Genomic DNA, 26,185 nt, shown 5'->3' with positions numbered 1-26,185 from the left:
GACCCACACAACAGCAGGAACCAGGTAAAATCGCAGAAAGGCCCAGGGAAGACACCACCAGAACTCCCCAGGAGAGGGGCTCCCAGCCAGCGGGGTAGCTGGGAGAGCAGACCGTGCGGGGGGCAGGCGGGAGGTGGACTGGCCAAGAATCTACAGTCCAGTTCACGTGCACGCACAGTACAGGCATGGCACCATGGTAGAGCGGGAGAGCAAAGCACACGGCCAGGTGGGGCGCCGGGGCTCTGCAGGAAGCCCTCTGTTCTCCAGTTCCACGCCAGGCCCCAGTGGGGTAGGAGGCGGCCCACTCCCAGCTGGGGAAGGGGCACCTCTGGGTCTCAGGGGTCTCCTTCCCCCTCCTCGACCCCAGGGGCTGCTGTTCCAGGCCCCAGCACTCTGAATAAAAGAGAAAGTATGCTGGGGTATGTATCATGTCCAGATAAGAGAAAGGAAAAACCCTGACAGCCCAGAGCCCCAAAGCCAAGAGGAAAAAAGAGTGTCCCTTTCTAGACAGCAGGAGGAGTGTCCCAAGTGGGCCAGTGGAGAAAGGAAGGGACAGCTCTCCCATGCAGAAAGAGGGTTCTTTGGGGCAAGGAGCAGCCAGGGGTCAGAGCAATGCAGGAGACTATTTATAAAGGGAAGGAGTCAGGGCCTGGAGTGGGAAGCCCCCGAGGCCCAGCTCAGTGGGGAGGGGCATTCTGTGGTTGGCCCTGAGTGGGGTGAGTGGAGCTCTGGAGGGCATGCCCCACCACTCTCCGCATCTCCTCTGGAGGCAGCCAAGCGACACATGGCCCAGAGAGGCTTCCCTGGGAGAGCCCAGGAGGTGGGCAGATGGTCCTCTGGGAGATGGGGGCCTGGATGGGGCAAAGAACAGCAGGACAGGAAAACCAGAGGAAAGGGGAGTTCTCCAGAAATCCAACCCACCCACCAACCTACTGAGGCTAAGAAGCTTCTCCGAGCCCCCCAGGCCTGGGGTGGGCCACACTTACCAAGAGGACCACCAGCTATTGCCCCCAATGCCAAGGGGTGTGGGGAGGGACAGACAGATGGAGTGGAGGGAGTAGGGGGCAGGGGAGAGAAGCCAGCTCCCTGAACCTCAGCCACCCATCTCTGCCCTTCTTGTCATCTCTCCCCAGCCCCCCAGCTCCCCAGGAGTCCCTAGCGGCCCACACTGATGTTGCAGGTCTTGCAGCTGGGGTCTTTCTTGGCATCGGCAGTGGACAGACTCATGAGCTGGTGCCCACTGATCTCCCCCAGGGTGCCCAGGGACAGGTCGACAGGCTCAGTGTAGATGATCTCCAGGATGAGGTCCTGGGCATGGCGGAAGACCAGCTCCCCGTCCTCCACGCTGCAGGTCAGGAACTTGTTGCAGGCAATGTCCAGGAGGGGCAGGCGGTCACGGCAGAAGCGGTCCCCCAGGGAGCCCTTAGGCGCCAGCACCAGGATGGCGTAGTGGTAGGCCGTGTACATACAGTAGAAGTCCGCAAAGTAGAGGTTGGTGCTGGGGTTGAAGAGGCGCTGGGCGGGGATCTGGAAGCGCCAGCGGCCATAGGGGGAGTCCTGCGGGGGCTGGCCCGTGTTGAACTCAGTGTTGCAGCTGAAGAAGACACCATGGAGCATGCCGCTGGTAGGGGAGCCATGGCTGCCGCTGCTGTCCTTCAGGTAGGGCTGCAGCATGTTCCCGCAGTGGGTCCTGCCCGCCCCAGGGAGAGATGCCAGAGGAAAGAGAAAATGCCGCCACTTAGCTGGGCTGAGGCTTGGCTGCTGTGTATGGTCGAGAAGGGAGTGAGCCATCCCAGCTCCCAGCTCTCCCACCAACAGCCGCCTCCACTAGCCACAAATAGAGCATTCCAGAATGCAAGAGCAGGGAGGGCCCTGGAGATGGGCTCATTCAGCCCACTCCTTCACGCAGAGGAGATCTGAACCTGTCACTCCCCAGCTCAAAAACCCTTTGATGGGGATTGCATGATTAGCAAGGCCCCTTGTATGTTGTCATGGCCCACCACCTGCCACCCCCCACAACTGCAGGAGACATTCTCCAGCCAGGCCTCTCCTTCCTGCCTCTGCACCTTTTCAGTGCTCTTCCCTCTGTCTGGACTGCCCTCCCCACCTTTCTCCATCTGGCTTGGCGAACCCCTAACCGTCCTTCACGTCCCAGCACAGGACGTATGAATTTTGCTAAACAGCTACACGTACTTATTACACTAAACCTTCCTGTCCTGTCTCCCTAGTGAGACTCTGAGCTTCTCAAAAGGGTTGTTGGTGCCCTTGTTTTTATATCCTGGAAACTAGTAAAGTGCCTGGCACACATGGTTGCCTCTGTCTTTCTCTTTCTCGCTGATAAAGGAGCCCAGACTTGGTCTCTGTTCCTTAATACAAACACCAAAGACCCCTGAGGTCCTTACTGTCCTGGGGTAGGGTCAAAACAGCCCACCCGGCTGACAGTAATGACAAAGGCAATAATAGTGGCAGCTTGCCCTGGCCTAGCCTTAGAAGGACATGGAGTTGGAGTGGTGGCAGCTGACATGGGGGAGGGTGGACAACCCCTGGCCCTTCCCGACTCTTGCCTGGCCCTGGCTTTCCTGAGTGACCAGTGACTTGCTGGCTCAACTGGATGGCCCACTTCCCCTGCAGGCCTCAGTTTCTTATGTAGGCTAAGGGTGTTCTATCAGATCATCAATTTTCAAAAATGTTTGAACTGCAGAACCCCTCTCTTTTTTTCTCCAATGGAAATTATACATAGGCAGGTCATTGGCAAATAAAATTGAAGCTGTGCTGGCTGGACAACACATGTGGGGCCCACCTAACTCCATCCTCTGATCCCCCTGAGTCCCTCAGCAGCACCCCAAGATGTCTCCCTAGAACCCCCAGGCTCCTTAGCACCCAGTTTGAAAGCCATCGAGTCAGATGCTCCCCAGAACCCTTATTGCTCAGAACTCTCTTGTTTTGTGCTATTCTTGGCACCTCTCCTTTGGACCCAGGCCTGAATCAGAGAGGCAGCTGACCTGTGGTGGTTGACCCAGTGAAAGGAACTGTTTCAGGGAGGGAGTCAAGCCCAGGATTTCATTCCCCAGGCTTGTCAGCACCGGGCTCTGCCTGGTGGGCCCCTCCCTAGAGCCCTTGACCTTCCCTGAGCCCAACCCCAAAGTACCAGTCACTTCAGAGCCCGCCTGGTGATGTGCAGGCATGGGGAGGAGGGTCTGGCAGCCAACAGGTAGGGGTGACCTCAGATAGCCAGGGAAGGAGCAGGAAGAGCTGGGAGAGGAAGGAGAGGCCTGGTGCGCCCGGCCGGGAGCCTGTGCTGGCGGTACCTGGCATGCTGGAAGTATTCCTTGTGATGGTTGCGGTAAAAGACGGAGAAGCGGAGCATGCGGCCTGCGATCTGCTCGGCCTTCTCCTGAAGCTGGGCCAGGTGCTCCTTGGCATAATCTGCAAGAGTCCACACGGGCGAGGTGAGCTGAGCGCTGAAGGATTACAACCTCTTCCTCTCCCCCACCCCACCCTGTGCCTGCCAGCCAACCTCTGCAGCAACAGAGACCAGACAGTCTCTGGACTTGGACTCAGATGGGAACAGGCCAGCTGGCCCCTGCTGGGAACATGGAGAGCTGCATGCTGGCTGTCCTCATCACCTCCGCACCCTCATTACCAGAGGCTCAGGGTTCCCCCAGGTCAGAAAAGGGCAGAAGCTGTCCAGTCATCACACCGGGGGCCCCAGGGGATGTAATCCCAAGCCATCCTTGTGGAAGAAGAGGACCAACAGGCAAAAGGACTCAAGAGGGGAGAATCTGAGGCCTTTTGGGGAGAGTTCATCCAACCCAGCAGGCAGGAGGCTGCCCACAGCACCCACAAGGAAGTCGGTTGTAATCACAGGTGGGGGCTCATGAAGAGCCTGGGGGAGTGTCCTGAGCCTCACAGACATGACTGTTTAGGCAGACCAGGGGCTAGGGTAATGGCTCTCTGCTTGAGCGTCCCAGGAGAGACAGGGAAGGCTGCAGACAGGTAGTAAAATTGAACCTCCCTGGCCTGGGTCTGTGGCGCTGGGGCCAGGCAGGGATGCTACTAGCTTATACAGTACCTTGGGACAAAATAGGTAAAGGTCCCCTTTCCTCCTTGCTAGTGCGTCCCTGGCCAGGGTGCTTGATTTGGCAAGAGGAGTGTGGACTGGATTGGAGCCACCCCCAACTCCCCAGTGTGAATTAAATGCCTACTATATAGAGTTCTTAGGGGTAAACCAAGAAGCTTTTCCCTCACAGAGGAGTGCCTCCAGAGAGTGGGGTTTTGCAGCAGAACTAAGAAAAAGCACCACCCAAAAGGCAACGGCAGCTCAAGGACACCAGAGCATGGACCTTGGCAGAGGCTGGAGCCAGCAGCCCTGGGGGGCCCAGGACTGGGAACGTTCCCTGCCTCTTCCTGTAACAGAGAGAGATCTGGAGGAGTTCTCACCATGGACACCAAAAGAATGGAAGATTGTGGGGAGGATCCTGGGTCGTCAGTGGCCAGGTGCACATACACCTGGTGTTTGTTCATGCTGGAGTTTGCAAGTTCAGTTCTGCTAAGAGAGCTTGAAGGGCCATTGGATAGAAACCACTTTCCCAGGCTAAGTGGAAATCAGGATAAGCAAAATGTGATTGGTGCTTATCCATCAATTGATAAACAAATGAGGTATGTCAATACAATGGAATATTATCCAACCTTAAAAAGGAAGGACTATCAAGGGCTGGCTGGTTAGCTCAACTGGCTAGAGCGTGGTGCTGATAACAGCAAGGCTCAGGATTCAGTCCCTGTACCAGCCATCTGCCAAAAAAAACAAAGGGAAGGAGATTCTGACATATGCAACCACACGTACGGTCCATGACGATATTATGCAAAGTGAAATAAGCCAGATGCCAAAGGACAAATAATGTAGGATTCCACTTATGTCATTCCACGGCTACATACCTAGAGGAGTCCAATTCACAGAGACAGAAAGTAGAGTGGTGGGTGCCAGAGGCTGATAGGAGGGGAGAATGGGGACTTGTTTAATGAGTATAGATTTTTGGTTTTGCAGGATGGAAGAGTTCTGGAGATTTGCTTGCACAACAGTGTGAATATACTTTACACTACTGAACTATGCTCTTAAAAATGGTCAAGATGGAAATTTTATGTGGTATGTATGTTACCACAATTTTAAAAAATATGCTTGCACCAAGCCAGAAAGGTAATTCCATCCCTTTATGGAAATGGCATTGCCAGCATGATTAGTGGTGTCTGTCTCTGTGTCTGCATTAGAGAAAGGAGCATACTCCAGAGGGCAGGGGAGGGTCACCCCCCCGTGTGTCTCCCTATGTCCAGCTGGTGTTCACAGTATTTTCTGGATTAAGATGGAGCCCCGTCCTGACAACAGCTAAGCCAGATGTGCCAAAACCAGCAGGACAGGGCTGTCACAGCAGGACCTCACCCCCAGTGCAGAACTCGACCGTCTCACTCCAGCCTGACACCAGGTACTCCCCATCGCTCTGCTTCACAGCTGTCTGCACTGCCACGCTGTACTCCGTGCGGGGGCTCAGGAACCAGTGGCCTCTCACTGTCATGGGCAGGGCCACCGCCTTGGCCACAAGCTTGGTGGGGACATCCTGAGAAATGGGATACAGACAGAGATCCCAGAGTCAAACTGGGGGTCACACCCAGTGTTGTCATTCCCCCAGAATTTCCACTCCCCAAATGGCCTTCTGAGGCAGGCCAGAGTCTCGGGGATACAGTGGCTCCAGCCCCTGCCACCATTTTCCTGCAGATACAAGCAGTGGCCCTTGGGAAGGCCACAGAGACACTCTACAGTCTCCACCCCTCCTGAAACCCCACTGATGCCACGTTCTCTTGGGAACTGAGGGGAATGGCCACTGGGGAGGAGGCCCGTGAAGTTGAGGGCGGCAAGACCTCCGTTCTGAGGGAGACATCGAGAGCTCTGCACACTGCAGTGCCGTCTCCACGGCAACGGCGAATGCTGAGAAGCCAGAGAGGAAGGGAAAATATGCCTTCTTCTTTGGAGGGGAGGGTTAAGGGGGTGGTGGTGAGCTCTCACGTCACCGTGGCAACTGGTCTGCCAAAAGACACCCAGATCAGGAGGGCCAGTTCCAGAGGGTGGGAGAAGCTGAGCAACCCACCCTGATGCTGGTGTCCGGAGAGCAGCTTGTCCCGCCCCACTCTCCCCTGCCTCTGCCAGCTGGGGAGCATGGGAGGCCTCCTCCCACCCACCCCCACACCGCCTTTTAACCCAGGGAAGGGCCACACCCGCCAAGGATGTTCAGATTCCTTCTCTAAACCAAGCCAACAGTGGGCTGGCAGGCGGGGGTGGAGGGGCATCACCCAGCACCCAGCAGAAGGGTCCCACCTCGCCCAAGGCCCATGTTGCCTGCCCAGTCAACAAGGCTGGTCCCCACGGCCGGGGCTTTATCAGAACCTAGACGTCATCCCCACGTGTGACGTCTGCAGCCCCACCTGGCCGGGCTCTGTGCCGTGCCTAAAGTCTCAGTCATGGCACTGATAACAATGATCTCTCTGTGCTAGGCACCGTGCCAAGCACCACGCAAACATGACTCACTGAATCCTCCCAACAACCCTATGAGAATTGACATTATTATTCCCTTTTCGCCAGTGAAGGAACTTGGGCTCAGAGAGGTCAAGTAATTTTTCCAGGATGGCACAGTAAGAAAAGTCCGGATATTAGCCAGTCCTCTGACTGCAAACCATCACCTCCAGCATTTCATTGACCTTCAAGGGCAAGGGCTGGGGAGGGACACCTGGGGCAGCCCTACTCACCCGGTGCTTGAACTTGTTGGAGTTCTTGTTCTCCTTCTTGTTGAGGTCAATGAAGTAGTGGGTGACCCTCTCCAGGTCACTATCCTCCATGGCCCAGGAGATGCGGAAGGAATCGCAGGTGATGTTGTTGATCTCAATGCTGTGGGGGGTGGACAGCAGCTCCATGCTCCCCGCTGGTTTGGCTCCTGTGGGGACTGAGGGGGCGGGGAAGGATCAGCATCTCCCTCCCCACCATGGAGCTTTCTGGAACATCCTGCTCCCATCATCCCTTGTGAGGTAGAGCCTCAAGGACCTGTCAAATGCACCCAATCAGAACAATTGCATGGGGAGGGGAAGGACCGACCATGGGGTGGGGTGCCCTCAGGGGGGCTTTCCATTCTCCTGGGACGGGGGGTCTGCAGAGCAGACGGCACCTGACAGGTGGCAGAGGCAGTGGGGATGCTGCAAGTGCCGGGCGGGGACAGATTTGCAGCAGATGGAGCTGAGGAGGGCGGGGGCCCTCAGCCAGCAGGCATGAAAAGAAAAAGGGGTGGGGGTGGCGAGATTGGGTGACAGGCGGAGGAGAGATAGGAAGCACCTGCTGGGGAGCTGAGGTGCGAGGATTGAAGCATGTGGCCACAGTGGCAGCCAAGAGTCCACGGGGGCCTGGCTCCTTGGGCTCAGGCCTCGCTACTCTCTGGGGGTGACTCAGTGAGCGTCACCACGGCTCAGGGCTTGAGCGTCACCACGGCTCAGGGCTGGGAGGACAAGTGCCATGCAGGTGTACATGATATATTCATGGTGGGAGGGGACAGCAGGGGCTGTGGCCTACAAGCTGATCTCATTTGACTCTTTTGAGTAATTAGTTTTAATACTGACATCTGTTGGGGGCTGGCCATGTGCTGATAATTTCACAAACATTATCTAATGCAAGGTTCACAGCAGGTACTATTATTATCCCCATTTTACAGATGAGGCAACTGAGGTTGAGGGTACTAACATGGCCAAGGCCACACAGCAAGCAGATGATTTGGACTCTGGAGCCCAGGCTCTTTATCATTAAGCTAAAGCTGCGTCCCCTTGTAGGTGCGTGCATGTGTGTGGCACATGCATGGCACGTGCACAGCATGTGTGCAGAAGTAGATGCATGTGGTGTTTCCGCTACTTATCTTTCCTCCTTCTATATTTTCCTTTCAAGCAATTGCATTTTCTCTCACCTCCCTCTCCCACTCTTTTGGTTCTAAACTTCTGTCTGGTGCTCTTCCAGATAGGAAAGGACCACACCACCATCACACCCTCTTGTGCATTTGTTAGGAAGAGCTCACTCCAGTCTTGACTTTGGCCCGGCTCTTGTGAGCTCCAGGCTATGGGGTGTGGAAGGGGGCGAGGGAGGAGCCTTGTTGGGAATGAGAACGCAGATGCATGTGGGACTTTCTCCAGGGGCATTCGGTCTCATGCTTTCCCAAGTCCTTCCCCAAGCCCAGCTCCCAGCACACCTCTGTTGTCCAAGTGTCACCTCCTCTTTCCTTTCTTCCCTCTTTTTCTCCTCTTCTTTCCCAGAAGCTAGGGGTGAGGGCACCTTGTGCCTGCAAAAGCAGGTACTTTTATTTATAGCTTCCAGAAGATCCAGCCCACTCTTTGCTGTCAGTTAAGGCTGCTGCAGATACTGGCACCTCTAAATTAACCTGTGGGCTGCCTGGGTGGCAGGTGCAGGGTGAAGGCTGTGGGTGACAGCCCTGACCTGCCCCAGGGTGTCATTTGGGTCCTGCTTCCTCTTAGCCTCCCACCATAGAGCCAAATGCCAGTGGCTTTGTGCACAAGAAATCCTATGGCAAATAGCATGGGGTGCTACCAGGTCCACCCCAAGACAAAACAGATGGCATTGGGTGTCTGGAAACAACCCTATGAAAATAAACCAGTTTGTAATTCACAGGGACAGGTGTGGAACACTGAGGAGTTACCATCTCCTGGGCTCCCTGTGGGAAGCTCCCAGGAAGACACGTGTGCCCCTCACATGCGCACACACACATGCACCCACGCACACGAACACAGACACAGAACACTCCCACCCGAGAGGGCCTGAGGAGCCCGCCCCACCCACCCACATTGATGCAGCCTATGCCACTCCATGCACAGACACCTGTTCTTGCCTCGATACCCCGTCTCCTCAGTCTTCCCAGAGATGGGACAGCTGTGTTTGCTGGTTGGAGTTTCCAGGACCTGGGCAGCTTCTCATTCCTTCCTCTCCACAGTTCTGGGAGAGCTAAGATGACCTCCCCACCCTAGCTTGGGAGAGTGGCAGCAGGTGACGCTGGGAGAACAGAAAGCCAGGGTGGACCAAAGGCGTGTGTGACCCAGCTTCTCTGCACCCAGGTGATGGGAGAAGGGCAGGGTACAAGGGACAGGTTGAGGCAATGCCCAGAAACACCCACTCTCCTGTGAGAATCCACCCCGAGACAAGCACATGCACACCCACACATACGCATGCATGTACATACATGCATGCACCAAGCATGCCACCCACGCGAGCCACCCCCCCCCAGACACCTTCACACACACACCTACATATTCAGGCCCCTCTCGCCCACTCCACATTCTAAGGACGCCCCACAATTTTCCCTCCGCAGCTGTGCCTCCATGCAAACCCACACCTGTTCATGTCCACGGGCTCACGCACACACACATGCACGCACACCTTCTCACAAGCCATATTTGGGGAAAAGAGGACACCACGGGCACCAGCATGCATGTGTGCCACCTCCATAAGAAGTCTAGCAGCCCACACAGTTGCCTGCGCACACATGTGCATTCGCACACATGTCAACCCCCACCCGCGTTCTGGTGTTCTCTCTCGAGTCTTCTCCAGGTTCAAAGACACAGACTTTGAAGATGCGTTTGCCTCTGGCCGCAGTCTGCCAGCTCTGATCCCTCACATGCCAACAGGTTTGCTCACCTACATGAGTCTGCCCTGTCCTGCTCTGGAGCTGAACCTCCCCATCGTGTACTCCCACACACATGATAAGTGATACGGCCACCCTGAGTGTACTGCCTCCCCATGTCCCCACCCACGTATACCTACAGGCTACTCAGATAAGTGCCCCCCACACACATGTACCTCATGTGTGCAAGAAAGATATGTTCCCAGATATGCCACATGCCAGTCAAAACCCACAGGTGAGCAGAACTGCACACAGACAGACCCATCTACGCAGGCAAGCCTCCAGCCTCCTCGCAGGCATGCATACACATTGTGCACACTGGTGCCCCTTCTCCATGCCCATTCAGAAAAGGCACCCTCATGCCAGAGGGAAAGCTTCCCCTCACCCTTGTCCCTGTTGGCATTGCTGACTGTAGCAGAATGCTCACAGGGTGACTAACTATGGAGCCCCGAGACTGGATCCAGCTGTTAGCCCCTTTGCCAAGGGCCTGGGGGAAGGGGGCAAGGTCTTGGGGCCTGGAGATCCAGGCGGGCACGCAGGCGGTGGCAGGACCCCAACTCCTAGCCTCTGACAACAGGGTGCTCTGGGGAGGAAGGACACTCACCTGGCTCCAGTGAGCCCTGCAGAGGAAGACCTGGCAGGGAGGGAAGGGGGAGACCTCTGCGTGGATGAGCTTCCCAGACAGGGGACAGCAGCCGGCAGGACGCCTGGGTCACAGGCAGCGGCGCACACTCGCTCGTTTCCCGGCTGCCAAGGAGGCTGCTTCCATGCCCCACGGGCAGCTCCTGTCTGGCTCTGCAGTGTGAGCTGCTGCCCCGGTGAGATGCTGTCCCCAGCCGAGTGCGAGAAGAGAGAGGCAATAGCGAAATCAAAGCAGCGTGGAGGAGAGAGAGGCAGAGAAGGCGAGAAAGAATGAGAGAGCCAGACTGAATCTGGCTCCACCAATGGGATCTGCGGCTGCACAGCGTCAGGTGATAATAAGCGAGCTTGGTCCCTGCTCGTCTGGGCTGGAGGGAGGAGGAAAGGGCAGAGGGTCTCCCCGGGAGCTACACGGATGTCCTTGGAGACAGTGGCAGTGGCAGCTGCTACCTTTCCCCTGTTCTTCCAGGACCAGCTGCCCTCAGATGTCCCTCCAACACAGTCTTACTTGGAAATCTCTGACTTCAATGCAGCCCCCAAACTTTAGGATGCTGGGAGAGGGGTGGAGCTTAGCTCAAGGGCTTGGGCCCCTAAACAAGGATTCTGATTGGGGGAAGGGTAGGGAGGCCGTGTAGGGGAAGGGACCAGATGGGGTGTGTGGGCCAGGGGGGGCTCTGTCTTCAGTTTGGGTTCTCTCCTGGGGCGTGGGGGGGTGGGGAGGGAGTTTTGCTGATCCATGGCTCCATTTTCTTACCTATTCTGTCAAGAGATATCAGGCCTGCAGCCCCAGGCATCCCGACTGTCCAGCGGCTGGATTGTCCCAATTGTCCAGAATCCTCTGGCTGCCTACGTGTCCCCAAGGAAAGGGACAGGAGAGAGAAGGTGTCGAGCAATGAAGGGTGGACAGAGGCAAGGCAGGAAGGAACACACAGAACCTGGAGTGTTCTCAGCCCAACAACCCTCTGGAAGCCCAGCCCTGAGCACTGCAGCCAGAGATCAAAATAACTGCTCACCTACCAGTGGGAGGCTTTTCCACCGCCAAGAAATGAGGACCCTGAGGATGACACTGTGACAAACTCAGGAAATGTGAATCAAGCAGCAAACAGTGACAAAAGGATTGTGTTGTGGTGACAAGCGCGGCTTTGCAGTCAGACAGGGTGAAAATTCCCGCACCATCACTTCACGCTGGGTGACCTTGGGCAAGTGACTCACCCTCTCAGAGGCTTGGTTTCTTCATCGGTCAAGTAGGATAATAACACAGGATAATTGTCATCATGGAATGAGATAATTATGTAAATTGCTTAGCTCTGGGTTTGGCACCCGTCAGAGCTGTTTTCATTCCCATCATTATTGACGGTGTCTGCCTGCAAGGAGCCCACAGTCTTTTAGGAGGGAAGAAAGGGACATTTCAATGACACAATTATAGAACAAGGAGTATCCAGCTGAACTGCAGCATAGAGGAAGGGATTCAAAGAAGGAAGAGCAGCCAGCTCCCAAGCCCAGATAGAGCACAACCAAGAGGGGACAGTGGCAGCAGACGCCATGCAGTCCCTGGGGGAGGGCCTCAGAGAGCAGGAGAAAGCATGAGCTGACATAAGGGACACTTGCCAAGAGGGACTAAGGGGCTGCAGGCATTGGCAGCAAAGGTCAGAGGAGGTGACAATGGACAGAAAGTGAGTTCACAGAATACAAGCAAAAGCTAATCCTGCCTTAAATGGGTGTGAGAACCTGAACGAGTTTGGTCAGATCCTGAACCACAGAATGCGGGGTGGAGTGTGACACTGAAGCTGGATTAAGCACTCCCTGGGCCAAACATGGCTGGGGCCCGTCCCTCACACACCCACACCGAGGTGTGGAAACCCAGAAGAGATGCGAGGCGTAACCTCATGGGTATGGCCAGCTCCAGACATCCGGACTAAAACCCCATCCCTGGGACCAACCTGAGGGGGAGCGTAAGGAAGGAGGCAGGTCCTCTGTGATTTGGTTTCCCTTCTATAAGAGGAACACTAGTCCCAGCACCATCTCTGCCTCCCACCTTCCCGGGATGGTGTGCGGAGACTGCATGAGATCATGTGTCCCCAGCAGCGAACAATAGCTGTCTCAATGCCCCTTTGTGGAGCCATGCACTGGCGTCAGGTGAGGGCACAGCCCTTCCAGGGCTTCTGTCTCTTCTTGTCTCAGAAGACGTCTCTACAGATCATGAGAGAAAACACGTAGTAAGACGAAGTGTGGTGTGCCAAGCATAACTAACTCTGTATGAAGCCCAACAAACAACTGCCAAGATGATTTCTGCTGTGCTTTTATTTTTAATAACCTTTTATTTTGCAAGTAATACATGATCACTGTAGAAAGATGAGAACATTTCATTTTAAAATTTAAGAGAGAATTAAAATCACTCTTTTCCCCACCATTAAGAAATTTCCATATGATATATGTATGTAATTTATTATTAAAATGGAATAAAAGTATAAATACTGTTTTACAACCGGCTTTTTTCACTTATCAATAACTTTTCTGCTCATCACATAGTCTTTCTACAGTATTGTTTTAAGTTACTGTCTGGTGTTCTACTGCCAGGTCATACACCCTTTTGTTGGAGCCAGTCCCCTACTCTTGCAGGATTATTTGTCTTTTTCTCTATTCTAAGCAACACTGCAATAAACATCCTTACAGAAAAAAATCCCATACCTTAATTATATTTTCAATAAAATATTAAATGGTGTGGACCTTATTTAGATACTGATTTAAACAAGTTATTAAAAAAAAACTCCAGGGACTGGCTGGTTAGCTCAGTTGGTTAGAGCATGGTGCTGATATCACCAAGGTCCAGGGTTCAATCCCTGTACCTGCCAACTGCCAAAAAAAACCCCAAAAACCAACAACAACTCCATTTGACAATAGGAGAAATTTGAATACTAACTGGATATTTGAAAATATTTAGGAATTATCTCTGATAATGATGTTCTGGTTATTTCTTAAAATGAGTCCTTATCCTTTAGAGATACATATTGTAACATTTTTGGATGAATGACATGATATCTGTGATTTGTTTCAAAATAATCTGACAGTGGCGAGCGGGTATGGTAGAGATGAAACAAGAGTGGGTAATTGCTGAAGCTGGGTACTTTGAGATCCAGTAAGCTATTCTCCCTAGTTTTGTGAATACATAGAAGCTTCCATACTAAACATTATGTCTAGACCTCTTGCCATGTTCACTATGTGACACCCTGCGTCTCTGTAGAGAGTCACCACCCAGAAGAAGGCCCTCACCAGATGTACCCTCTGGACTGTGGACTTCCCAGCCTCCAACACTGAACAACAGCAAAAACCCTCACTTCTGTCTTCCATGGGTTATGGAGAAAGGAGCATACTCTACCCTGCAAATCAAATGCAATTACGTGATGGGAAACATTTTTCCACGTGCTTCCGAAGTCCATAGGAGCATTATTCCAATCCAGAAATTCTCTCACTAATTTCGAGGCCAGTGGATTTCAGGCTGGGTAAGACTTCAGCACAGAGAATCCACATGGTGATTTTGATATTCACTCATCATCTAGCTAATTTGTTTTAACATAGGCATACTAACAGCAAACGAATGTTATTCCAGTAACAGTGACTACACAATCCAGACTATTATTCATTAACATTTACAAAGCTGGCAGGTCCATGTTCAGATATGGTCGATGTTGTCTTCCAGTCTAGTTGCAAATTTTGTTGCTGTTGTTTCTTTTTCTTTTTTTCTTTTTTCTTTTGTTTGGGTTTTTTGTTTGTACTATATCTATATTTAGTTCACATTTGCTATAATCATTGGGTGGACTAGATGGAACCATTGGGATAAATGGGTTACAACTTTTTTTCTTATCTTATTATTATTCAATAGACATACTGAAATCTTGGGGTTTATAAATTTGTTAGATAAATGAATGGATTTTATTTTAATATTCTTCAGCTAAAAATGAAAATAAATTTTACTGTGCAGCATAAAAAAATTATATCTAAGCTATCACTACAATAAAAATAAAAGCATTCATTAAGCACCAAGATACAGTGCCAGGCATGGGAGCCTCACAACAACCTTGAAAGGTAGATTCTGCAATTCCATTTCAAAAAGGCAGATGGTGGAGGAGACTCAGCTTATAAGTGGTAAAACTAGTATTCGAATTCAGGAATTAGTACAAAGGCCATATTCTTCATGGTAGAAGGATGCATAGCCAATATACAGTCTGATATAATAGAGGAAGAAGCTGTAAGTAGAAAAAATTTTTACAGTGTTAATTTTGCTTATGCACTTTATAGACTCCCAATGTTTATGTGTATTTCCCCATGGCTGAACTAAGTGTGGTGTTCCAGTGGGGTCAATAAATGCAAATGCGGATATGTCCAGATAGTTGATAAGGATCTCCTGGCTCATTTACATGTGTTTACAATGGCAGGAGGGGTAAGGACTGTTTATAAGTACTGTATGGGTTTTTCAGGGCTTATTTCTTTTATCTTTTTGAAATTATGTTTAGACATCCTACAACCCTTACCAGTCATCTACTTTAAACTTAATAAAGAAGAGCATTAAAGTGATTCTGAAAACTGGACACAGTTGTCCGGTTAGCTCAGTCAGAGCACAGCCTTGTAACACCGAGGTCAAGGGTTCGGATCCCCATTCCAGCCAGCCACCAAAAAAAAAAAAGAAAGAAAAAGAAAAAGAAATTGGACACATTTCTGAGCACTTACTCAACTAAAGAATAGAATAAGGTTTTTTTTAGCTTTTTAAAAAACTTAAATTTTTAACCATTTTAAGACATGGAAAAATGCTGAATTATATTTAAGGACTCTGTAAAATTATAGAAGAGACTCTAACGAAATGTTGAAAGGGCAAAAGAAATTTCAAGAGAAAAAGATGGAGAACTGTGATGAAAGAGAATATTAAGTGAATTGAGACGTGGAAGGACTCACAGAGCGATGGCATTGGAATGGTCAGTAAGTTAACACAAGCAGACGAACATAACGCAGGAAATATGGAATACCACTGAGCATGGCATGGCACACTGAATACATGCTACTGCCATGATGGAAGCTACCCACTCAATATTTGCCACACTTATTCTGAGAAAAGACTTACTTACAGAAGAACCTATAGAGAAGACATATACAACTCAAAGATAGTTTTTACATCAGTGGTGCCAAAGTTAAATTACCTCCTGAAACAATCCACCCATATTTTTCTAATACACGTCTATGTTAATTGGTCTCGCCACAAACTGGAATTCATTCATCCACTTAAAAAATTATTGGTTGCTTATTATGTATCAGGCACTGTTTCAGACAATGATGATACTGAGGTGGGTGGTGGGTGGAGAGGACAAAAAAAATCTCTGCTTTTATAGGGCTTACATTCTGGTAGTGGGAAGACAGACAAGTAAGTAAATAAACAAACTCTATAGTTTATTAGGTGGTAATGAATGCCATAGAGAAAAATAAGTCAGTAAATAAAGATAAAGAATGTCATGGGAGAGTGGGGAGTTTTTAAATAGGGCCATCAGAGAAAGCCTTTCTGAAAAGGTGACTTCAGGATTAAAAAACCCAACTGAAGAGAGGGAGGGAGCCATGAAGATATATGGGGGCTGGGGGGGCGCATTCCAGGCAGCAGGTGCAGAGGTCCTGAAGCAGGAGCATACCAAATATGTTCCAGAAACAGCACAGGGCCAGCGCAGCTGGAGCAGTGAGTGAAGGGTAGGCAAACATAGGCCATTCTAAAACCTTGGTTTTTTATTATGAAATGGGAAGCCATTGGGAAGTTTAGAGCAGAGATGTGACCTGATGTGAAATATGTCAATTACACTATGTTTAAACTAGACTAGGGAGTGGAGGGTTGGGGGAAGGAGAACAGTTATAGGAGGCCATTATAATAATCACATAACCACAGCAAAAAATGACAGTGACCTGGACCAGGCTGGTATGTCAGTGGAGGTGGTGAGTAGTAAGACTCTGGATATATCTGGAAGACTTGGCATGTTACACGTAGTGTGTGAGAGAAAGGGAGGCATCCAGAAGAACTCCAAGATTTTTAACCTGAATAACTAGAGGGATGCAGTTGCCATTTACTGAGATAGGGATCATTTTGGAGGAGTAGTTTTGAGGAGGAAGATCAAAAGTTTGGATGTGGAAGTTTGAGATACCTAGCAGACATCCAAGTGGAGGTGTGGAATCGGTGGAGACATGCATCTGGAGTTGAGAGGTCTGGATTGGAGGTAAATATCTAGGAACCATCAGCACACAGTATATTGTTTGAAGCCAAAAAACTGGATCACTGCCAAGAGAGTAAGTATGGAGAAAAAGAAGAATTCTGAAGACAGAATCCTAGAGCTCTCCAATGTTTAGAGGTCAACATGATGAGGAGGAATGGCCTGCAAAATGATGCAAATAAATTAGGATAAGTTACACATAGAGAACATGTAGCAGCTTGAACCTGGATAGTATTCTCATACCTCACATTCCTTTTATACTATTGATACATATTCAAAACCATTCCTTATTCATTTCATCTTTTCAATGCCCGTCAAGAATTCACAGGAACAAGCTTTTGACAGAAACTGTTTATACCTTCCAAAACATGCATTTAGACCCCCAAAACAATATTTGTTCTTAAAGTTTGATTATTAGTTTCATTAAGTTATTTATCAGAAGAGAATGAGATAATTGTCTTTGCTATAAAATTTGTGAAAATAAAATGCAATTAAATGTCATTAATAATATAGTGGATTGAATTATGTACGAGCCAAACTTACTGAAGCTTAAATTGTGTCCCCCAAGTTTCATGTATTAGAAACTTGGCCTCCACTATGACTGTTAAGAGGGTGGGAAATCCTATTATGGTAATTGAAAGGTGGAGTCTTGAAGAGGTGATTAAATTCAAGTACCATGCTGTAGTGAATGGATTAAAAATGGTGGTCAGGGGCATAGTTCTGAGGGCTTTAAAAACAGAGAATGAATGAGAAAGTAACTCTCTTGCTCTCTCTGCTTCCGCAATCTAGCAATATGAGACTGGGTAACTATCGCCACCACCAGATGGACTTCGGACTTTCCAGCCTCACAAATTGTAAGCAATAAGTTTTATTTTCTTTCTTACAAGGTACCCAGTTCCAGGTATTTTGTTATAAGCAACAGAAATGGACTAATACAAATAACAAATTAAAATCTGCTAGAATCACATCCATTATAAGGAGTTCGGCCAGCAATCATTCACAAGTTTCCTTTGAGACTAGATGCAAGAATGAACACTCTCTGGAAGAAAATGAAGAGAGAGGTGTGGAAGCAAGTAAACAAAGAAAGCAGAATGGTGCTGAAAGTATATTAGCTTAATTGGAGAGAAGATTGAAGATATTCCTGAAGGGAAATTACAATAACCATTGTTAGGAAATAACCGAAAAATGTCAAAGGTAGAAGGCCTGATGTAAGACTTCTCTTGTCCTTTAGGGGGAGAAAAATGCTATGGAAATTCAATAAACATTCCAAAAAAGAAATTGGTTAAATAAATTATGGTGCAAAGCAATAACGTGGAGTACTATTTTGCGATTAAAAAATCATAATTTAGAAAAATGTTTAACTCAGAAAAATGTTTATAGTCTATTGTTAAGAGTAAAAAGCAGATTATAAAACCGTATGTAAAATATCCCAAGTTTTAAAAATCTAAATGCATAGAAAAACAACTTCAAATGTACAAAACAGTTTATGGGATAACAATGGATGATTTAAATTCTCTTCTTACGCTTTTTAAAATTTTCCAAATTTCCTACAATGAATAAGTATCTTTGCAAACAAAACAAAGCAAAAAATTAGAAGATGCTAAAAGGCTAGTGAACCTTAAAGCCCAGAGAACGCAATCAAAGCAGTTTCATCTCGTTCTTCAGTCAGAAGCTAAAGGCCTCTGTTTGTAGTTCTGCAGGGGACAGGAAGGGTGTTGGTTCAGTTTGGTTTGATTATTGTAAAACCAATATGGAGAAAAAAAGTTTTAAAAGGTCTGGTTAGAAACCCACATACAAAACATTAATATATTATTATTATTTTGATTTTTTATTATTATTTTTTTACGATGACCGGTAAGGGGATCTTAACCCTTGTCTTGGTGTTGTCAGCACCACACTCAGCCAGTGAGCGAACCAGCCATCCCTATACAGGACCCGAACCCGTGGCTTTGGTGTTATCAGCACCGCACTCTCCTGAGTGAGACACAGGCCAGCCCTCAAAATATTAATATATTATTAAATTGGCAAAAAAGCTAGAGCCAATACTCAAAAGGATGTGGCAAAATATTATACATATTCTTATATACTATATTCTCTCTATATATTTTTTATTCTTATATCTATGTTCTTAGTGGTGATGCATTTTAGCACAACCCTTTTTGAAAGCAATTAGGTGATATAAAGAACCCTAAAATTTTCATGTTCAAAATGGTACAACCCCTGTGGAAAATACTTTGGCAGTCTCCTATAAAACTAAGCATATAACTATGACACAACCCAACAATTGCACTCATGGGCAACTGTCCCAGAGAAATAAAAATAACGTTTACACAAAAACCTGTACATGTATGTTCACAGCAGCTATTATTCATAATAGCCAAAACGGGAAACAAACCAGATGTCCTTCAAAGGGTAAATGGTTAAACCAACCATGGATATTCAGCAATAAAAAGGAACAAAGTATTGATACACACAACAGCTTAAATAAATTCCAGGGAATTATGCTGAGTAAAAAAAGCAATCCCAAGAAGTCACATACTGTATCATTCCATTTATATAACAATTTTGAAATAACAAAATTATAGAAATGGAGAACAGATTAGTGGTAGGAGGAGGGGATGGAGGGAGGTGTGCCTATACAAGGACAACTAGAGGGATCCTCCTGGTGATGGAAATGTCTTGCGTCTTAACTGTTTCAATGTCAGTATTCTGGTTGTGATGTTGTAGTATAGTTTTGCAGGATAGTACTATCGAGGAAGCTGAATAAAATGTACTTGGGATCTCTCTGCGTTACTTCTTACAACTGCACGGTTGTCTATAATAATCTCAAAATTAAAAAAATTATTTTTTTAAAAAAAGTACATATTCTTTTGGCGAGTTATTCCAGGTCCGGAAATCTGTCCTAGGGATATAATCCAAAAGAAGAAAAAACGTTGAATACACCAGATGTTCAGCACAGTGTTATTTACAACAGGGAAAAGAAATGATCTAAGTTGTCCACACTGGGAAAGAGGTACATCACGATATAGCCACCCAAAAATTACGCAGTCATTTGATGCAGCAACAAAAAGACTAGAAAATGTGGTACAATAGGATAGTTGTGGAGACTGGATATATTACAAAAATTTTAATAGTAGTACTCTAGGTGGAACTCTAGCAGAAATGGTTTCCTTTCCTCGACACCTTGGTAATATTATTACAAGGTTTTTAATATGGGTTGGGTGGGGGGAGGATAACATTAAAGGACATCTTTTATGTTAAATTACAAACGTCGGAGTTAACAAAGTTCTCTAAGTGCGTTCCTCCATTAATAGAGCAAACTTCGTTTCCAGATTCCTCCCAGGCTTTGACCAAGAGCGCACGCACTCGAGCGCCCGCACGGACGTGAGTCCAAGACGGGTGCGATCAGGCGGCACCGCTTGGTCCGGTGCCGCTGCTCCAGGGCTGCCCCCAGGGTCCCACTCCAGGACCCCGTCAGGAGTCCAGGGAAGGGGGCGAGGACGTTGCCCCGAGGTACAGTGACCACTCCAAGGTCACCGTGGAGAGCCCGCAGCCGGGGCTCAGCCTGGCCCAGGGCTCTCCGATTCTGAGTCCGCGTCTCGCTCTTTGCCCCGCGACCCTCGCCCCATCCCCAGCCGCGACCCTACTGCTCTCCCAGGCTCCGCCGCGGCGCATCCGCACACTGCAGCATGGCTGAAGCCCCTGACCACGCTCGGCGCCTCCACCCCACGCCCGGGGCCAAGGTCCCCGAACGCCGCAACGTAGCGTAGCCCAGGCCGGCCCCCTCAGCCTTTTTCGCCCTCTCAACCCAGCTTTTCCCGACTCCGGGAAGAACCGGGAAGAGAAGGCGGAGTGGAGTGAGGCGCCGCCTAATAAATACTGTGGCCCAGCCCCACCTCTACAACGTCACTTCCGCCCTGCGGCAAGATGGCGGCGCCCGGGCGCTGCCACGCAGACTTCCGCCCGGCGCGGAGACCGGGGGCCGGCGGCGGGTCGCGCCGGAGGTGAAATCGTGACGCGTGGTGTGGAGCCGTAGCCAGGGTGCGTCCCTGCCGCGTGCCTGGCCGGGGTGCTTGGGGACGTGGCAGGTCGCGAGCCTAAGGCTCTCGCTGAGGTGGTCCGGGCAGTCTCGCCACGTGGGAGGGGGAGGACCTGAGACGCAACGGGAGAGACGCACTGATGGGGCGGGAGGCCACGTGGGTGGGGTTCCTCCCAGAGTCCGCGTGCCCGCCCCCTCGAGTGACTTGGTTGCCCATTCTTTTCCAGGCAACATGTCGGAAGGAAACGCTGCGGACGAGCCCAGCACTCCGGCAGGACCCCGGCCCCTCCTCACTGGGGCCAGGGGGCTTATCGGGCGGCGGCCAGCTCCCGCTCTTACGCCAGGCCGCCTTCCCTCCATCCGCTCCAGGGACCTCACCCTCGGGGGAGTCAAGAAGGTACCCGACGGCGCGTTTCCAAAGAAACCAAACTACTTTGAATTCCAGGCCTCTGGGATTCCACGAATGTTCGTGTAGGGTCTACTGTGTGCCAGGCCTGGTTTTGAATCTTGGTCACCAGACTCGTGTTTACACCCTAACAGTTCTAGGGAGCCTCTCCTACCTTTAAATCTAGGTACTGGATACAAGATGGTGAGATGGTTGTCAGAGGTGGTTGAAGGACAGAGAATCCTAATTAATTAAAGGCGTTCAAAAGCATCTTGAGGGCTGGCGGATTAACTCAGCCGGTCAGAGCGTGGTGCTCATAACACTAGGGACCAGGGATCCATTCCCGTACCGGCCAGCCAGAAAAAAAGCAACTTGAACAGTGCTTATTTACTTTTATTGTGTGTTTTGGACACCTTTAAGAAAGACAGGTAGGCATAGATTATGCTTGCAGTCTCAGAGGGTTCAGAATTCTTCACGGATCCCAGTGTGCAAGCTTCTGACTTACGGTATAATGAATCCTAGGCATGGCATTAGAGGCTGTGTGTCATCTCCAATTATGTATGACTGTAGATGTGAAGAGTGGCCTTGAAAGGCATAAGGGGGGCCAGGATGATGGAAGCATAAAGCTGCCAGTTTAAAAAGATTTACCTTTGCCTTGGAAAATTCTGGTGACAGTTTAACTGTATCATCTGTTAGTGAGTGCTGGCGGACCTCTTGTCCCTACTTAAGACTTGCTGCTAGAGCTGTTTCCTTGTGATACTGACTAGTTCCTATAGCATTTTGAAGACAAGAAGTGAGGTTAGGTGAGTGCCTTTGCTGTTAGAAGTCCCAGAGGCTCTCCTTTTAGAGAGTAGATGCTGAGGCTGCTACATGTTAAAATGGTTTTTTGTGCCCCATTCTTCTATGTGTAACTCCACTGCCACCATGGCATGACATTCCTCCTTTTTGGGCACGTGGCTCTCTCTGTGAAACTCTGACAACAGCGTGGACTGTGCGGAAGACAGCCATAGTGGTCTTGGTCTATAGAAGATGCCTTTGGGAGTTTTTATTTTCCTTTCTCCTTTGAGGTTGGAACTTACCAAATTAGTGACTCCTGTATTTTACTTTCAGAAAACCTTCACTCCAAATATTATCAGCCGGAAGATCAAGGAAGAGTAAGTAGCTAGGCCTTCTGAGTATTTGCTCTGAATTTGGGGCTTTTGGGGAGTAACTAGGTGTGTGACTCAGAAACTTAAATTTGTGTCTTTAGTTCTTTTCACTAGTGACTTTCAACCCTGGCTCCCAGGTGATTTTAATGTGCAAGTTTTAAAAAAAAAAAAACTGATGCCTGGGATTTATCTCTAGAAATTGTGATTTAATTTCTTTGCAGTGGAATGGATTAATTCTCTTTTACAGCCAGAGTTGAGAGCCACTAGTTTAAACAAAGATGTCTCACACTTTCCCTTAAGTCCCTCTGCATTGCATCCTTCTTGCTTTCAATTAATGCAAAAAAAAAAAAAAAAAAAAAAAAATTTTTTTTTTTTACATTTTTTGGACAGGAAGGTTAAAGTAAAGCAGACTGAGGATCCTGCCTTATCAAGGAAGGTTGTTGGCTCATAAACTCCCTGCTCAGTTGGAGCAAAGTGGTGTGGGAGAATAAGGCCAGTTTCCTCAGGCTGAGTTATTTCCTTTGATCCATTCTGTTTTCCAGACCCAAGGAAGAAGTAACTGTCAAGAAGGAGAAACGTGAAAGGGATAGAGACCGACAGCGAGAGGGGCATGGGCGAGGCCGGGGCCGCCCAGAAGTGATCCAGTCCCACTCCATCTTTGAGCAGGGCCCAGCTGAAATGATGAAGAAAAAAGGTATAAGGAAGAAATCATTAGTGGGTTGTAGTTCAGACTGCCCAATAGAAGGGTAGGAGCAGTGGCATTCTCCTGCTCCCAGCTTAGTTTTCTTTGCTTTTGGCCTCTTCCTCAGTTATCCCTAGTGAACTGGGTGATTTCCCACAGGGAGCTGGGATAAGACAGTGGATGTGTCAGACGTGGGACCCTCTCACATCATCAACATCAAAAAAGAGAAGAGGGAGACAGATGAAGAAACAAAACAGATCCTGCGCATGCTGGAGAAGGATGATGTAGGTCCCAGGGGGCTGGGGAATGGGGCTTCCTTGTGGCTGTGGAAAAGGGCTTTGGGGGAGCCAGGTCAGGGGCAGCTCCCTGATGTCATGGAATCCTAGTAACAGCAAGGATATTTGGTTAGAAAAAGACTAAGGTGGATGGTGATCCAGGTACGTGTGCTGGCAGGTTGTGTGACCGCTCCTCCCAACTTTTTGGCAGTTCATCGATGATCCTGGGCTGAGGAATGACATTCGAAACATGCCTGTGCAGCTGCCGCTGGCTCACTCGGGGTGGCTTTTTAAGGAAGAGAATGAAGAACCAGATGTTAAGCCTTGGCTGGCTGGTGCCAAGGAAGAAGACATGGAGGTGGATGTCCCTGCTGTGAAAGGTATTCCATGTCAGTTAACTTCTCATGTCTTTCATGACTGCCCCCCAGGACTCCCTTGCAGGAGCCTCCAAGACTGCTGCCCATGAGCGGGTCCTCTCCCACTCCAGCTGAAAAATACTTGAGCTGAATAATGACGCTGACTTCTTCCTCTGGGTGGAGTCACGTGTTGACATGGATCAGTGGACCCAGCCTAAGATATCCCTTTTCAGAGAGGTCACGCAGTTCTTGAATATGCTGTCTCTTGCACCTCTCCGTAACCAGGGTCTGCCTCCAGCTTCCTGGCTTAGTGACAGTGGAACAAACGGGGGCAAAGGGCTGGGAACAATGAGCTGGCATAGAGGGTGGCCACTCAATGGCCCTTCCATTTGTATCATCCTGGGCAGTGAAAGAGGAACCACGAGATGAGGAGGAGGCCAAGATGAAGGCGGTTCCAACTAAAGCAGCCAGGAAGACCCCGGCCCTCCCGAAGGACATGTCTGTGGCAGAGCTGCTCAGGGAGCTGAGCCTCACCAAGGAGGAAGAACTGTTCTTCCTCCAGCTGCCGGACACCCTCCCTGGCCAGCCGCCCACTCAGGATATCAAGCCCATCAAGACAGAGGTGCAGGGCGAGGATGGACAGATGGTGGTTATAAAGCAGGAGAAAGACCGGGTATGCTCGGGACTGGGTCCTGTGACAATTCCAGGGTGCTGGGACCAGGAAGGGAAACAGTGACCTGCAGGAGGAAGCAAAGGCGTGCCACCCAAGCCACAATGTGAGAATAATGGGTGTTTGTCCTTAGTAGCTGCAGAGACCTTGGGGATTTGTACTTCCAACCCCACTTGTGTGTGTGTATTTACTTTTTACAATGGAAAGTTTTGAGCATATACAAATGAGAGAGCGTCAACTGCCAGGTACCATCACTCAGCTTCAGTGGTTATCGATATTTGGTCCATTTGTTTATTTGGTGGGGGTTTTGTTTTCAACCAATGGCAGACAGCTCCGGGAAAAGGCCCTCTTTGGCGGGTTCGTTCTGACCTTTGCTACTGATGCCTTTCTCTGGGAGGTGTAATGGGGTCTATTCGTGAAAGGTCAGGGGAAACGCTCGTTGCTCAGTTTCCACCCCCTGATTATCTCCACAGGAAGCCAGACTGGCAGAGAATGTTTGCACCCTGGCTGACCTGACGGAGGGTCAGGTTGGCAAGCTGCTCATCCGCAAGTCAGGAAGGGTGCAGCTCCTCCTGGGCAAGGTGACTCTGGATGTGACCATGGGAACTGCCTGCTCTTTCCTGCAGGTGAGAGCCTTGGAGGGTCAGAGGGAGGCTCTTTAAGGGGTGGAGGAGTGTTGAGGAACCCATGCTGAGTAAGGGAGAGGGACCTTTGGGAGTGTCACCTTCAGATGCATAGGACTGAATGCTGGGGCATGTGATGGTGGTTCTCATTGCTGTCTCTGTTGATTGGCAGGAGCTGGTGTCCGTGGGCCTTGGAGACAGTAGGACAGGGGAGATGACAGTCCTAGGACATGTGAAGCACAAGCTCGTATGTTCCCCCAATTTTGAATCCCTCTTGGATCACAAACACCGGTAAAATGAGCAGATGGAGGAGGATGGTGACTGTGCCCATGGCTGCTGCCTGCTCTGGATATTCTCAATTCTGTGCAACCCAGAAGGGGCCTGCTTAGCCCACTCACTCCAGCCTTTGGCAGCCGTTGTCCCAGTTCCCCCGCCACCAGGACCCACGCAGCTGCCTCCCACAGCAGCTGTGAATGGTACAATGACCTTCCCACAGCATGGATGTGGCATCATCGCTGCTGGAGACTTGTCCCTGTTATTTATTTTTATATTTATGTCTTAATCTCTTCAACTGCCTGCATCCTCCCAAGGTGGGGAGGGAGGGTCTGTGGGGAAGCGCAGGCCCCTTCTCCTGGTGACCGTCACCCATGGTGGCCAGAGGTGTAAGGGCTGCTGCTTTTGCTTGTGCCTCCTTCCTCCTGGGGCAGCGTAAGAGAACAGGGCTTGGGGGAGACTGAGGACTCCATCCCCATTCGTTGGCTCCCAGTTCTGAGTCCTTGGACAAACTACCTAACCTTTCTGAACCTCATAGTCCTCATCTGACAAAAGTGGGGATAGTACCTACCTCAGGGTTGGTGTGAGGATTATATGGGATATTGGGAATGAAAACGTGCACAAGGCTAGATGTGTACCCAGTAGGCACTCAATAAACCTTAGTATCCCTTTCCTTTGCTTGAGTCTGTCTTCAAACAAAACAGAGATTTCAGGAGTGTCTCAGAAGCAACTAGAGCTGGTCACTTTCCCACTTTTGTCCCTTCGTTCTTATTGTGCATCTCTTCCCCTCCAACCCTGTGGCTCTGTGTGTACAGGGTCAGGTTCTTCTGCTCCTGCTTCTCCTGGCTACTCTTAGCCATGTGCTTCCAGTGTGAGTTACTAGCTCTGGACACTGTTAGAGGGGAGGAGTCAGAGACTCCTCCCAGCACCTTCAGGTGCCTTTGGATGACATGGTGGGCCCAATATTCACTTCCCCAAGACCCCAGACCTACCCATGTGGTCCAGTAGAATTGAGTGCTTGACACTAGGCTCTTTAAAGAAAGAGGCTTATTTCTTAGGTATGGTGCACGGGGCAGAGCGTGGCCTCTGCAGCTTGTCCACCCTGTGCTCCACCCCTGATCCCACCCTCACCCCTGCAATAAGTAGCCA

General features: G+C 49.7%; 2 protein-coding genes across 2 annotated transcripts; one reads left to right on the top strand and one right to left on the bottom strand.

Annotated features, from left to right (window-relative positions):
- Positions 1-962: 962 nt before the first annotated feature.
- On the bottom strand, positions 963-10,476 carry PHYHIP (phytanoyl-CoA 2-hydroxylase interacting protein). Its single transcript, XM_063087906.1, has 5 exons — positions 10,315-10,476; positions 6,793-6,986; positions 5,435-5,609; positions 3,309-3,426; positions 963-1,690 (listed from the first exon to the last, which is right to left on the bottom strand). Exons 2-5 carry the CDS (start codon positions 6,955-6,957, stop codon positions 1,156-1,158), a joined length of 993 nt encoding a protein of 330 aa, XP_062943976.1. The 5' UTR covers positions 6,958-6,986; positions 10,315-10,476; the 3' UTR covers positions 963-1,155.
- Positions 10,477-20,512: 10,036 nt separating this feature from the next.
- POLR3D (RNA polymerase III subunit D) lies at positions 20,513-25,708 on the top strand. The gene is made up of 9 exons (XM_063085426.1): positions 20,513-20,626; positions 20,852-21,021; positions 22,120-22,163; positions 22,700-22,851; positions 22,999-23,123; positions 23,326-23,494; positions 23,878-24,143; positions 24,614-24,766; positions 24,936-25,708. Exons 2-9 carry the CDS (start codon positions 20,857-20,859, stop codon positions 25,056-25,058), a joined length of 1,197 nt encoding a protein of 398 aa, XP_062941496.1. The 5' UTR covers positions 20,513-20,626; positions 20,852-20,856; the 3' UTR covers positions 25,059-25,708.
- Positions 25,709-26,185: the final 477 nt, after the last annotated feature.

This window comes from Cynocephalus volans, chromosome 2, assembly GCF_027409185.1.
Source record: "Cynocephalus volans isolate mCynVol1 chromosome 2, mCynVol1.pri, whole genome shotgun sequence".
Lineage (NCBI taxonomy): Eukaryota > Metazoa > Chordata > Mammalia > Dermoptera > Cynocephalidae > Cynocephalus > Cynocephalus volans.
The sequence above is the reverse complement of the archived record's forward strand: the minus strand, read 5'-3'. Positions and strand labels throughout refer to the sequence as shown.